The sequence below is a fragment of the Natator depressus genome, chromosome 1 (genome assembly GCF_965152275.1).
Source record: "Natator depressus isolate rNatDep1 chromosome 1, rNatDep2.hap1, whole genome shotgun sequence".
Classification (NCBI taxonomy): domain Eukaryota; kingdom Metazoa; phylum Chordata; order Testudines; family Cheloniidae; genus Natator; species Natator depressus.
Genome location: NC_134234.1, coordinates 152,033,986 through 152,049,273, shown reverse-complemented (window position 1 = coordinate 152,049,273; position 15,288 = coordinate 152,033,986). Strand labels below are relative to the sequence as shown.

Genomic DNA, 15,288 nt, shown 5'->3' with positions numbered 1-15,288 from the left:
CCCCTAGATGAAATCTAGACCAAAATTTAGTTTATTAAAGTCTAATTTCAAAAGTTATTAACTCCTGAATTTGTAATAATGCTATGGAATGTGTATATTGGCTTTTATTTTAAAATGTTTGATTTGTTTGCCACAATTGAGTGGCTTATCTTTGAGGCATGTTAATGTTTTAATTTAATACTTTTCAGTTATTTTCTGTTAAAGCACCAGAGGCCTTCAAGAGCTGAATTGCCAACAAACTAATAGTATGTTAGAGGCATTTCAAAGTTCTAATGATAAACTGAAGCTAAGTTATTTTTAAGTTATTAAAGGTTTAATAAACAAATCCCCAAATAACCATTAAATAGGCTAATACGACTTATCTGGACCTTGCCACGTTTTCTGCTATAAATATATCTAAAGCCAGTTCTTGGCGCAGGATGCTTTAACAGGCTTTTGAGTGGTTTTATAACTAGAGCGGAGAGTGCCTGGGAGAACCCCACTTGGTGAGTAAGCTCACTTTTTAAATGGAGATGTTTTAAATAGTGAAAATTATAGGAACAGAAATAAAATCATGTTGGGAGGTGGGGGGGGTAGATCAGTCCTAGAGCATGATTCCAAACTTTAGATCTAATTTCTTCAAAAGAAAAAACACGTACTAAAGCTGCTTCTCTCCTCTTTCTAATGATTTATGTAAATCGATCCTCAAATGTCCCAAGAACGTGTTTTCGTATACCAACTGTAACACGTTTGTGCATTGTAATTAAAAATTGTAATTTTCTTGAAAATACAAAGAGATGTAGGGGGGAAAAATGGGATGTTTATGCAGCATAAAGGGTAACGTCCTAAATTAGCCATGAGGCAGAGCAAACAAAACATTAACCCTCTTCATGCCTCTGTTTTACACAATTGATTTGTGGATGCAAATTTTAATACTTAATAATTCTGCCCATCCCTACCTTGCCTTATTGAGGGCAGAAATTGGGTAGTTAAAGGTACAAGTCCTCAAATTTGTTACGGCAAAATGGGAAGCCAGGCATCAGCCTGACTGAAAATTAACTCCTAAATATCTAAACAGAGAGACATTAATATAGTCACCAAAGTATTTTCCCTTTCTAAGAAGTCAGAATTTAAAATTCTTACTATTTCAAAGGAACTTGCGATGCAGCACAGTGGTCCCTTTTGTACCTCTATAATATGTTAAATGATCTTGTAGACATCTCATAAATGACTGGTTTTGTTTAAAAGACCAGTGGAATACTTAGCTTTTAGATGGATTTATCCTGTATTAAAATAAGGAAGTCTGTGTGGGAAAGAGGTCCAATCCCAGCAGAATTGCTCTACTGCTATGCTTCAAATGTAGAAGGAACAGTATATACTAAAGGGTAATCTTTCATATATATAGACTCAGCTATGCTATGTAATGTATTTGTTTTGCATGCTTTGTCTCACAGAGCAGTGTGGCCTCAGTTTTCTGCTTCATTCATCCACTGTGCCATGCAAAGAGCTACAGAAAGACTAAATAACTTTTGTGAAAATTGACCTTTTTATCGCTTAAATTAAGCTAAAATGGTAAAATATTATTCACGTGTCATACCCAACAGTTAGTTTTCAGTACTACTATCAGTTTAATACTACCTATCTACAAGTTGCTTTTACTATAGTTAATTTTTACTGAAATTAGTCATAGCTGCTACTGGCTGAGGATTTTATTTTAGGAGCTCTTTCTATCAGAGAAGCATGGCAACTTTTCTACTTCTGAATTTTAGTACCCTTAAATCCCTTCACACAAATGACTTGCTTTTGTTTTTTTTAAAATCAAGAATACTAGATTTCAGTGGGAAAATAGAAGCAATCAGTTTTTAACCATGTTACTTGCTTGTATGGCAGCATGTGACAATATGGAAAGCAATGACTGCTTTTCATTCCACTTATCTATCTGTAGTGAGCATAGGAAATGTGAGACTGTTTTGAACCTGTTTTGATTAGGTGTGAATGGAAGTGGTTATAGCTCCCAGTTCTTGGCTTGCACTAGAAGCTATTGTAGTCTGTAAACAGTCTTCAGAAGTTAATCATCTCCCAGGCATTAAATATTTGTACTGTTGAAACAAAGCATCTTATGTATAATCAATTCTAAATTTAAAAAAGCACTGCATTTGCAAAATTAAATACATTATAGATTTATAGAAATTACATTTTTGAATTGAAGTACTCCTGTTTTTGTTAATAGGGCATTCACTAACTTCATTTTTTTATTTTATTTGATTTGAAATTCTGACATCTAATATTTGTGAGTTGCAAGTCATTCAGGTTCAGATCTAATTTGGAGTGAATGTAGACAGTGTAGCTATAGTTTTGTAATACATACTAAGAGTACAAATGTAATTCATGGGGTGCATCATTTTGTCCCTTGGAGAATATGCTGTTAAACTTCCATGTGTATTCAGTATAACTCTTGAATTTGCCTCAGAATGCTACAGAAGATTGATTAAATTCATTGTTGATATAAGTGGGTGCAGTCTCATTGTCGGTGGAATTGCATCTGCTTATGCTAGCTGTAAATTCATCCGTTTGTGTTTAAGTGAGCCATGTTGGCTACACTTTAATATCTGAGCTTCATTACAATATAAATATATACCATTGTGAATTATTGTACTGTATATTAAAATGTAGTAGACTGAAACTGTGATAATATGTATTGAGTGGGGTGAATGCATTTTAAGTCACTTATCATAGAGTATAATATATATATATATATATATATATATATATATATATATATTTTTACTAACCTGCTGCAGGGGTAGTGTAGGAAGAAATCCATTAAGGGTTTCTGTTGATTAGTTTGAGAGCTTGACTTTTTCCTCATTGCAATAATTTGAAGGAAAAGTAACACATGTTGATGCTACAATGCTACCTAGGGTTTTATTATGCTAACATACCATACTTTAGAAATACTGATTACTAGCAGAAGTAAATAGACATTACAGTTATCTAGTTATTTTGTTTTTAAATGGTAGTAAACAAAATAAAAAAAGCTTTATTAGCAAGCTAATGTTCTGAAAAGCTGTCTTTATCCTGAATATATCAACATTTTATAGTATAGTATTTACAGTAACTTTAGCAGTTTCATTTCTTTTGTTTAAGGATCTCTAAAGCCAGTGTTGTGGCCTGGACAGATGCTCCTAATGATTGACCAGAACATTTTCACTTAAGTGGAAACAGAAATGAAATGTTTTCCCATCCAGTCACCAGTGAACAGTAATTCTTTAATGCAAAACAACTATACTACTGTTTGGTTACAAGCACAATGGTGTAAGTTAAAGACACAGTGACAACTTTAATGCTAAAGTTCTTTTTTTTTTTCTTGTTTGTAACTGTAATTTTTAAATGAAATTTTTGTTTTCCTTATGGATCTACCAATCCAATTTAAAAACGTAAAAATGGTTATAACTACACAGCCAAACATCTAATAATCATAGTGCACATGCTGTGAAAAGCTACCAAAATAGCTGCTCTTACATGCTGTACTTATTGTTGTGATGTGTCTGCAATCTTAGAATAAAAGTATACCTTTCAGTGGCCCATGCATAATTACTCAAATACCAATCTAAAATGCTTGCACCACAAAATAAAACTGAAATGCTTTTTATTGGCGTGCAGTCAAGTCACATGGAATTTTATATGGTTCCTTGTAACATTGCCTTGCTTATATTAATCATGAGCTAAATATTTGTTGAACAGATTTTCACCTGTAGATTATGCTGAACGTTGCCCTGAATGTCTGTATTCCAAGAATGGATCAAACTGCATCTAGTCCTGCCTTAGTTCAAGAGATTGAGATAATATAGAGTGGACATGATGACCATAAGGAATATGTCCAGAGAGTTGTATGTTTTTATTGATGTTTAAGTGGCATTGAAAAATTAACTAGTTAGTTACAGTGCAAAACCTGTGAGATACATTCTTTTGTTATGGATGTGAAGGACTGTTTATTCTTCCGTGTTGAATAACCAAAGTCTAAATATGATCTCAAGTCTGATTCATCTCTTGGGACTGAGCAAAGCCTTCCCAATGTATTTGTGTCACTGACAGAGGTTCTTGGTGAACAGAAGGTAAGAGTACATTTACCCCCATTTGTTTGTGTACTCTCTCTGTTATCAAGTAGACTGCCTTGGCTCTGGTCAGTTGTACCTGTGCAGTTCTGTAGATAGTGAAAAATCTTCACAAAGACAGATACTTGATTCTGTTTCCAAGACCCAGATTTCCCATTCCGTTTACTGCTTGGAATAATTCTTTTGGTCTGTAGTTAACAGATACTGTTCTAGTGGAAAAAACAGTTTCTTTATTTTAACCTGTCACAGCATAGAAATTTGAATCCCACACAATTTAGAGCCTGTCTTCAATCAACAGGATTCTAGCCTCTTGCTCTATTGCATAGTCTCTCTCCAGCTGTCTCTATACCATGATACTTGCATGGATGACGGGGCGTGTAGGCCCAGTGATATGATGGTTGTAAATAAACAAAGTTGTAGTGGTCTACAGGCATTTGAGACACGGGGCCAGTATATGGACAGCATTTTCTCTGAGTTCCAGAACTCCGTGTCTATTAGTAGCCAAGAGTGGTCTGATTAAACAGGTCCCACAGCTACAAGGGGAGTGAGGGTAGGTTCTTTGTGTGGTGTGTATGATGTTTTTGAAGTACAGATCTAACAATGACAGATGAGATCACCATACTCTAACTTAGTCCTACAACAAAGATCAAATCCATTGTGTGTTCACTTAAGTGAAATGGAGCAGAAACCAGTTGGGGCTATCCTGTGGTTTTTATGGAGATCATAAAATCCAAAGTCAAAGAACAAATCTGCATAAATATTAAATAGCACTGTGGATACAGTGTTATGAATTGTATCATACGCTGGGGGTTGGTGGGTGCAAAGTCACAGTGCCACTCAATCAGGTTTGGTCTGGCCACCCCTCCATTATGACAAAAGGGCAGTCAGACCAAATGTAAGTGGTGCTGTGACTCCGTATGCCATGTTTTAATGTCACTCACATTTGAAGGGGGTGGGTATATAGGGGCTCATGGACCAGGGGGTCTGGCTAGTGGAGGTTGTGGTGGTGTGCTCCTAAGAGGAGAAAAGAAGGATCAGGTTAAGGTGGGAGGGGGACAAATCTATGCCCCTCCCCCACACACTTTAAGTGGTGCTCTGTACTCCCAGAATGGCATATTCATGCAAACTGTATTGATCAGTTTTTAGTTAGGTCATGCAGTCAGTTATAGTTTATAACTTTTTACTAGTTAATTTTAATATTATTATACTTTTCGGAGTTGCATTAAATTCTGCTTTTGTATTAAAGACATCTGTGCTAATCATTTCTCTAATGCTGGAATTGATAGTGTTATCATACAGGTATACAAATGTTTGACTGGGTTTTACCACTTCAGTTTGTGGTTTATTTGTTGTTTTGCACTTGAGGTGAAATGCATTTTAACTGAGATACTTTAAAATAGAATATGTTTCAAGGTTTTCTCAGTCCAGTTAATGTTGATGTTTTCAGTGTAAAACATCTCAATGTAATTCACCTTAGTTTTACTAAAGATACTTAAAATATGCTCTATTAATAAACTAATGATTAAATAAGCTGCTTAATATGTCATAACTGCCCTATAATTGAATTATCAGTACATATTCTGTTCAGTTTTGGAACTGCTGGTTTTGAAGTTCATGTTACATGAAATTTAATGCTACTCAGGCATATGATTTACTGACTTGTTTCTCTCCTGTTCTAAGAATTGTTAGCAGTAGTACACTGCTGATTTTGACTTGGATTCACTGACGTCATTTTAAACTAGGGAAAAGTGTGCATTGCCTTTGCTCGCTTTCCCAGTTTGTTGCACTGATATTTGAAAACATTAAAAGTTCTGTGCTACTTTTCTCCCTTTATTTAACTAGCTAGAAGATAAAGAATCTGAACGATAGTAATCAACTTCTTTCAGGGCCTTCTGAGGATTTGAGAGAAAAAAAGTCAGATCTATAAAATGAATGGTGATGTCTGGAGCTTCCACTTTAAGTAAACTTTCATTTCTGGTCTTAAATTTCCATGGCGCATTGTTTAAGTGAAGTCCCCTAACAATTGGTGTTACAATGCACCATGGAAATTTCATTCCACTACTGCTGTATTTCTTACCAAAAATACATCGCCATTCACTTGGAGTGCAAAGCTACTGCTGCCAGATTTTAAAATATCATCATATGCAGTTCTATCACCGTTTCCTCAGGGGGATCTCCACAGATGGCTTTGTCAGGTTCTGACTACCTGATCCATGGGAATTTACTTTATAAGCTGATGAAGTGAGAGTATGAGCATGGTAGTGACCTTATATTGTCAATTCTTTAATGCCAGTAGGATTTTGAATACAAACAACTCTCCTGTAACAACTCAATTGCCTCTCAACTTCACTGTAAAAGAAGAAAATCTAATAAGTTAAATGGTCAAATAGCATCAATTTCAGTAAGTTCATTAGCAGAGTCCCAGTGGTATAAATTAAAGAATCCCTCTGTTGCAATTTGCTAAGCTGTAGGTTCCTACAGAATCAAAATGCTTAATAGCCTATATATCTAAATACACAAAATTAACTTATAAAGGTATGTTTTTATAAACTAACCTATACATTAAGCTATTAATGTATAATTAAAGTTAATCATAAATTTAAAAATGGATTTAATGTTGCAGGCCTTAAGTATGGATGATAAGCACTTGAAAGCCTACATTCTAGTGTTTATTCACAAAATCTTCTATCCTGTCTCCTTCAGTGTTTACATCTTTTAAGTGCAATCCAGGCACGGCAGGCCCCAAGCTAAAGCTTTTTTTATGTAGTGCACAACAAGATACTTTGGATGCAGTCTTGTCATTATTGATTTCCTATAGCAGTATCATGCAGTAACTTTTTTTCTTTTAGTTACACCTTCTTTCATATGACCATGATTCATATAATTTTTAAAAATATTACAGAACTTATGAGGTTGAAGGATAGGTCCACTCTTTTTGTGCTGTTCAGGGAGATCAAAGCATATGTTCTTTCCAAGATGAGGGCATGTATTGACATCTATAGTTTGATTTTTTTAATGTGCTTTACTTTTGTTGTGCCTTTTTTGATAACTTGACTAGTCATGTACTATGTTAGTTTTAAATATGGTGTCTATTACAATATAAATGAAAATATCTTAAATCTCAGAAAAGAAATGCTACATCAAAAGAGCTGGATTCAGTTCCCAGGAATGCTGTAGACTTCCTGTGTGAGTTTGGCACGTCATTATATACATCTGTGCCTCAGTTTTTCCTTTTGTAAAAGGGGAATAAACAGTACAAAGGAGTGCTTTGGCAGTGCAACATATTTATTTGTAATGAAAATATAATGAATTGTATGAGTACTAACCTTCTGTTCCAAATATAATTCTTGTGAGGGGTACCCTGTTTATAAATTATTGGAAATGCCTGGGTATTGCTTGCTTTTGGGCTTACATTTGTAAATACTTAGCTACAGCTTATACTTTTGACATCCCCTTCCAGAACTTTGCCTTCTTAATGATTGCACTATTCTTGCTCATTACACCAGACAGTTTTTTGTGGATGAAACTAGTTTAATTTACATAGTGGAGATGCATACTCAGAAATGTATTGCTTGCCGTAGAACTCCCATAAGTCAGTTGATCATCACTAAACTCTAAATGTGTCATTGCATGTTGTTTTCTGGGCGTCATCTTGTAAGAAGGTTAAAGGCAGAACTCCAGCCTGGTATCAATGTGTTAAACAATTGCTGGAAGAGCAACTGGATTATTTTTGGAGAAATCAGAAATATACGTTCTGGACTTTTGCTTGATATGAGACCTTTGTATTGGTGCCATAAACTGACTCTGACTTGCAGTTTGGTTATGGAAGGATTTTTCTTTGTGTATTATATGCTTATAATAATGCAGGGTTATTAAGCAGAAATTTTCATGGGCTTTTTTGCTATATTTTTCATAATCCTCTTTATAGACATATACCAAACAGAGCTTTGTATTTCTCTAACTTAACTTTTTGTTTTATTTGCTTCATAAAGTTTTCAGTAAAATATGCCATATTACATTACATATATTTACATAATGAACAAAAAGGAACTTTTTTATTAACACATATTAAACATCAGTGGCTAACTTTTTTGGAGAAAGGAAGTCTTTTAAAAGATCACTGACCACTACTTTATTACCTGCTCAGTTAAGCTGTGTGAACCCATAGGCTGCCTTTGTACATCTTAAAGAAACAAAAACATGCCAAATTTTAAAATATACTTTGATCACCCTTTTAATTTATGCAAGGTTCTTGTTTAAATTGTAATGATCTATATAAATATAACAATTTTCATTTTCAGAGTTGTCACAGAATCCCAGCTTCCCACTTGGTTTTGTAGGGCTTCAGGAGATAAGTACTATATGTTGTCTTTTCTTCCTGAATCTGTAATATTACTTTTAAACAATTACATCTTCTCGTTTTGGTAGCAAATTCAGCAGAATTGCTCAGGCTTTGACACAAGACCTAAAATCAAGTGTCCTGTTTAAAAACAATGTCTTGAGCACAATTGATTATCCTGATTAGATTGATACTCTAAAATGGTGAGTTTTCAGTCTATATATAATATATAAATTTTTTTTTTAAAAAGTTAGGGGTTTGCTGGCTTAGACCAAAATGCATGTTCAACTGCATGCTTTATTTACATGTGCAGTAATGGAGTACATTTTCAAACTGTTTTTCTCCACATTGAAAATTGTGTAGAAGTGTAAATAAAAACTCACGTATGCAGTCTCAGTAACTGCACCTAACTTTGATAATTAGTCCTTAATAGCTCTTGCTTTTAGATGTAGGTCTCCTTCCTTTCAACCATCTTAAGTATTTATACTACATCTGTCACCATGGTATCTGAGTACTTATAAATTCTAACATGTATCTTAAGGATTTTTTATTTTACTTCCTCTCTCTCATCCTCTAGGTAGTATTTTCGTTAAGGTGAGAACACTAAGGTGAAGCAAGTTCTTAATCTTTTGTACTGAAAGTGAATGAGGTTCATTGTCTTTCTGGCTTATTGAGGAAGAGTGATGATGTTTCCCAATAAGCCATGTTCTGGCGAAGTTGGGTGCTGCACTCTGAACCTGTTGGAGTTTTTTGGAGTCACTTTCATTCCTTGGCATAACACATAACTTTGCAGTAGCTAGACCTTTGAGAGGAAAGAGTGCAATGTCATGGCCAGCTGAAGAGGAGACAATAGCAACAAATGTCTTCTAACATCCTTTGTGTCCAGAAGTAGTGAGAACTCCAGCCCCTAGGTTTGAGGAAGGCAATATATTTAAGATGAAGTATAGGCCTCTCTTAGTTGAGATTCTGAGGTTCTCTCTTCTGTCTGTCAGAAATGCTGGATAATTAAAATAAACCTAAAAATTATAATTCAATGGAAGTAGCAGTGCAAGGCCCAAGTTAAATACTGTTCCTACTCTGTGTGAGGAGAAAAAGAGCACTTCCCATTGCTTTCCAAGGATGCTACCTACTACCTCGAGTATCAGTAGTGAGTGACTCTGGAGGGAAAGTCACTAATTTTGAGCATTTGAGACTGGAGAGAGAGAAACTGGGGATAGTAGGTGAGAACAGGCTTTTCGGGTTTCTGTGTATGCCTTCTATTGGATCCTGGGAATCATTTCAGTCTGTTTGAGATGGAGAAAACAAATGAGGAATCAAGGGCAAATTTGCACTGGAATACATTTCTTAGAGTCCTGCACTATTTTCTGACATTTGAAATGGGTTTTGGTCCAACTGAAGATTCATCTGATCAAAAAGGAAAAAGCCATCTGAGAATTAATCAAAAGTAAGAAGCAAAAGCAAAAAAAGTAGAAAAGAGAACTCAGCAAATACTAGAGTACATGTCTTAGGGCATATCTACACAGACATTTAGCTCACTGCAAGCAGGGGTGTGAATCTGTACCACGTTAGGTTGTTGCAAACTGTTTCTATGGGACTCTGCTGAAATTCATTTACAGTTTGTTTTCATGTAGTTCAGTGGTTCCCAAACTGGGGTTCATTAACCCTTGGGGGTTTGCAAAATGTATCAGGGGGTTCTCAGAAAAAAAAATTCTGTAATGGCGGACAGAGCCATCCCTAGGAACCCCGGGTGTGGGGGGCAGGAGCTGGGACCCAGGAGTGTGGGGCTGCAGCTGGAGCCCCGGAGCCAGTGCAGCGGGCAGCCCGAGCCCCGTGGAGCACAGGGCAGGCAACTGGGACCCTGTCCCTGGCAGACAAGAAGTTGGGCAGCATGAGGGGCAGAGTGGGAGGGGGAGCTATGCTGTACCTGGGGGGTCGTCCAGGCTAATTTGTCCCTGGCCCCGCATCTCCCTGATGGCAGAAGAAAAAGTGTTTGCGTGCCAAATCAGCCAGAACCAAGGTCATTGTAGCCAATGTGGTGATTAAGACCCTCAGTTAGTTCATACTCAGTCATTCTCTTTGGTGTGCTGTTTTGCTCCAATGAGACATCAGTGAATCTTCATTTACTAGTTTGTTCGTTTGTTAGCGTTCTCAGTGTGTTGTTTTTGTTTGAACTGTTGTACACCCAATATGGACAAGTGGGTTTAAACGGAAAGTGTAAAGACACGAGAAAACAAACGTTTGACATCAGCTAGTGTTTCATCAAGTCCAAAGTGTGGAAAATCTAAGTCAAATGATTATGATAATCCTGGAAAGTTGCTTATGAAGAAAAGAAAATATGACGGCGATTATATAAAATATGCATTGGTGATCAAGAGTGTCCAAAACTACAGTGTGTAATTTGTGGTCGTGATCTAATAAACAGCAACCTCAGACCTTCTCTACTTTGGTGCCACTTAGAAACTAGGCACCCTGCACAACTCGACAAGCCTGTTGATTTTTTTTCAAGCAAAAATTTGCTGAGTGGAAAAGTGACATTACCAGTTTTGTATCCAAAGCAAGTACTGATAACGAAAATACACTTGAAGCGTCGTACCGAGTAGCAAAAACCTCAGATGTCCATACTGTAGCAGAGAACTTTTGGAACAAAGTTAACTCTGTTTAAGCCTACAAGATAAAATCTATGTCAACAAGAAAAGCAAGTGACAAAATAAATAAGCATTCTAAGCAAACTTGCTTATAGCACATATTAGTAAATTGGGAGCAAGTCTGCTTTGTGGAGAAGTGGAGATATCCAGAGACGTGTCCAGCTTGTTGGTCACCAACACTTTATTCAGAACCAAAGGACAATGATAAAGCAATTGTAGGAATTCAGTCTCATGTTACTATCAGTGCCTTTCTATTGCCACCTGCTGGATAATACTTTGATATAGAAAGATTCTACTCCTCTGTGTATTTTGTTAGTAAGATGCCTAGTCCATAATAAAATAATTTTCCAGGTAACCTCTGTATATAAGTAAGGCTTTCTAATCCCTAATGGTGTCTGTCTTTGGGGTGGGAGAAATAACTGTTTTGCGGTATTTCATTGCAGTGAGCCCTGCCATTTTACTGAGGTCCTGGGGTTTGTTGAAAGGTTATAAAACATTTCAGAATTCACTGATCTAAGCAAGTGAAAATGCATAGCCTCTTCTTTGAGAATAGATGTATGAAAAACTCTACAGTATTTTCTACATATTCTTCCCCCAAAGCATTGTAAATCCTTGTCCTTTTGCAGTGCAGGTTTTGTCTTTATAAACTGAAGTAATCAAACTTCTTATATTAGAACACATTATTGTGTATAAAAAGTGAAAGTATCCGAGGTGGCTTGTAGAGCCAGCGAAAATTTTCTGAGGATGCATTTTTCTGCCGGACAATGCTGAGTTGTCAAAATTGAAACAGTTCGTTGGAAAGGATCGGGGGGAGGGATTCCTCTGTGGTTTGAGCATTAGCCTGCTAAACCCAGGGTTGTGAGTTCAATCCTTGAGGGGGCCATTTAGGGATCGGGGCAAAAATTGGGGATTGGTCCTGCTTTGAGCAGGGGGTTGGACTAGATGACCACCTGAGGTCCCTTCCAATCCTGATATTCTATCATTCTATGATTCTATGAAATCTTAGATGGCAATGAAGTAGATTTCCAAAAGAAACCTCTCTGGTTTCCTGCTTGCTTGCGTGCCTTCTCCAGGCTCTCAGACTTCTCTTCAGCAGACTGGGCTATCCGTCAGAGCTTTGTGGATTCGTGACAGCCTGCCTGGCAGGTTACTGGGGAGCTTGGGGATTGTGGGTAATAAAAATGTGAAATTGGTCAAATAACTTGTTGCTCAAATTCTATTTTTTGGTAGACATACATTGCCATTAAGCTCTCTGTAAAAGTAGTCACTCACTAAACATTTTAGGACATTTAATAGAATAGCAGGAAATGTGTATAAAGGAAGTCGAAGAGAGCATTGGCTGAGTTACCTCTGATGTCAAAATTCCACCGTTTGAAAATGTGCTTCTGCTGCCACAGGAAAAGAGAGAACCCAGTTTTCTGCAGATACGAGCCACAAGATAGATCCTGCTTGCCACCAGTGAGTACATGATTTAAGTTAGGTAGGAGGGGATGATTTAAACCTCTTAGCAGTTTCAATCATTAGTTGAGTTTGGAAAGGTAAAACAGAGATGAAGGGCAGGTCTACGCTTAAAACACTACATTGGCGCAGCTGCACTGCTGCTATGCTTTAAAGAACTAGAACTCTCCCATCAGCGTAGTTGATCCTCCTCCCCAAGAGGTGGTACCTACTTTGATGGGAGAAGCTCTCCCATCGACATGGTGCTGTCTACACGGGGAGCTAGGTTGGTATGACTACGTCACTAAGGGGTGTGGATTTTTCACACCAGTGAGCGACGTAGTTATACCAATATAAGTTTGTAATGTAGACCAGACCAAAGTTTCAGCATTAATGTCCCATTAAGATAAATTGAGAGAGTTTACAAACACTACCATCCTTTAAAAAAAAAAAAAAAAAAAAAAAGTAAATACCTACACGGTGTTTTGCGATCATTGTGCTACCTTTAGCACCTTTTGTTTGAGACTTGAAAAGGAAATTCTAAGAAGTTTGTGCCCTCCATGATTTTAATGCTTTGCAAATCGCTCGTCATAAGCAAGTAAAAAATGAATGCTGTTGGGAGCATGGGAGGCTGTTACTTTTGTGTCAAGGAAGAGATACATAATGCTGTCATAAGACTGCTGGATTGAGCAACATCATTAGCCAGATTTCAGTCTGTAGGTGTAAAATAGTCTCTGTTCACAGTTTATTGAGCTACAGTTCACCGTTATAGTGCTAATTGTTAAGAATGAAATATGAAGGTAAGAATTACCCAGAGCTGTGTTTATTATGACTAATTGCTTTTCAAGGAGCCGAGAGGCTGCACTACATTGATGTGCTATTCTTACAGCTATTTGTAGAAACAGTAAAGAAGTGTTCTAAAAGGTTTTGATATTGTTTATTTACTTTGGTTTCTGATTTTTACATTTTTAGTCTGTTCTCAATCAGTCACTAAAATACATAAGGAACTGGGTAAGTAGTAGCACCTGAATCTTAAGCAAAGACCATTTTATCTTTGATAGTAGAGTAGACCTTATAAAAAACCAGTAGTGGTATTCCTCACAGATAGAAACTTAATTTCAGTGTCTGTTGACCCACATGGTTGTCCCACGTCGACTTGTCTCATGCTTCAGGTGAGGTTGTAAGAGGCTGTGCGGGGTGACGCACTCTCAGTTCACTCTTACTGCACGGTCGGAGTTGGGATCCTCTCTGCATGCTTGTGGTCTCTGAGAACGACAGTCCATTTGTATATTATTAGTTCTGTTTCTTTCTTCTTAGTCCTGTAAATAGAGTAGATAGGACCCCGTACGGGGCCTCCCTATGTTCTAGGGTTTAAAAACTGCACCTTGTACCCTTGCGCTTTCTCTGTGAGTGACAAGCGACATTGTCTCTACTGCCTGGGCGAGGTGCCCGTTGCAGTGCATTGCGACATCTGCAAGTCCTTTCCATCGAGAACCTGTGAAGCCCACCTCCTGCGCCTCCGCAAGTTCCTCATGGAGGGACGTGCTGATCCTGGACTGTCAGTACCGGTGGTGCACTGCGCTTCACCGGCGGTGAGCACTCCATCATCTACCTCCCGCCCGGATCTGCTGGCACCGCTGAGACATGAGAAGGCAAAGAAGGAGGGCCGCAAGCGCTTCCACAAACACTGTAGCAGGTCTCTGTCATGAACTGCTGCGACACGTCATGTTCCCTCCCTGAGCCTGGCTCGGTTGGGTGAGGACCCTGCTGTAAGGCTAAGTGGAAGAGTGATGCACCAGCGCTGCTGTTCCCTGTGACGACTGAGCATCTTAACAGCCCACCAGCATGTGCCTCTCAGCCACAGCAGGATGTCCCGAGCTCTGCTCTGCGTATCCCCCATTGGTTCTGCGGCCAGCGGGATGTGCCCTGGATACTGGGATGGACAGAACTGCGGGTCCCCACCGTCCACCTCGACCTTCTGTACCCACCCTTGCCACGTCTCTTGGCTCTGCGGCCTCCTTCACTGGCAAATGTGCCGATCCTCCGCAGCTGAGACCCACCTCTGCTGGTTGTGGCACCGCCTGCACTGATGGCTCTGCCACTTCTAGAGGCCTCTTTCAACTCAGAGGGCTTCTCAGTGGAAGAGCTGTAGTTTAGACTTCTGAGCATGTATGCCTCACCAGACGAGCTACAGTCTGATCCTGCTAGGGTGATACTGATATCCTTGGGGCCTACAGAGGTACCACCCAGACCTAACCTCTTAGCAGCAATGGCCTGCATGGGACCCTTTATCTCCAGTGTACCCACCGTTGGTGGCCTGACACAATCTTATCTCAGCCCTTCCACCGGAACCCATCTGCTCGGACCTGGAGCTAGACCCAGCACCTCTGGTATCACTGGTCCCAATGGCAGCCTCCTCTGACCCTCTTGTCTCCTGATGACCCCTACCAGTACCAGGAGTTCCTTGTGGCCCTCGACTTGTGGCATCCTTCTGGAGGAGGTCCAAGACCAACCTCACCAGCTGATAGACAGACATTCTGAAGTCTCTGGGACAGGCATGTGTTGCTCTGCCTATTGATGAGGCCATCACGCAACCTGCCTGAGTGGTGTGGCATACACCGTCGTCCTGTGCCCCTGTGCCTGAGAGGGTGGAGTGCAGATACTTTGTGCCAGCTAAGGAGGCTGACTTTGTTTTCCCACTCTCTCCTGTCCCCAGCCTTGCTGGTAGTGCATGCATCCATGGAATAGTCATGCCAGTACTCCTCTACCTCCA

The 15,288-nt window shown here is 38.7% G+C and overlaps 1 protein-coding gene across 10 annotated transcripts in view; it reads left to right on the top strand.

The window, feature by feature from the left end:
* Positions 1–15,288, top strand: part of CASK (calcium/calmodulin dependent serine protein kinase) — a 411,477-nt gene that overhangs the window by 47,760 nt on the left and 348,429 nt on the right. Inside the window, exon 1 of one of the 10 annotated variants that reach the window (XM_074969103.1) lies at positions 3,275–3,294. The exons of the other annotated variants lie outside the window; for them this stretch is intronic. Coding sequence (XP_074825204.1) covers positions 3,290–3,294 — 5 coding nt within the window. The 5' untranslated portion in view covers positions 3,275–3,289. Of the gene's footprint in view, positions 1–3,274; positions 3,295–15,288 lie in introns of those variants that run through there. 10 annotated transcript variants of the gene reach the window in all.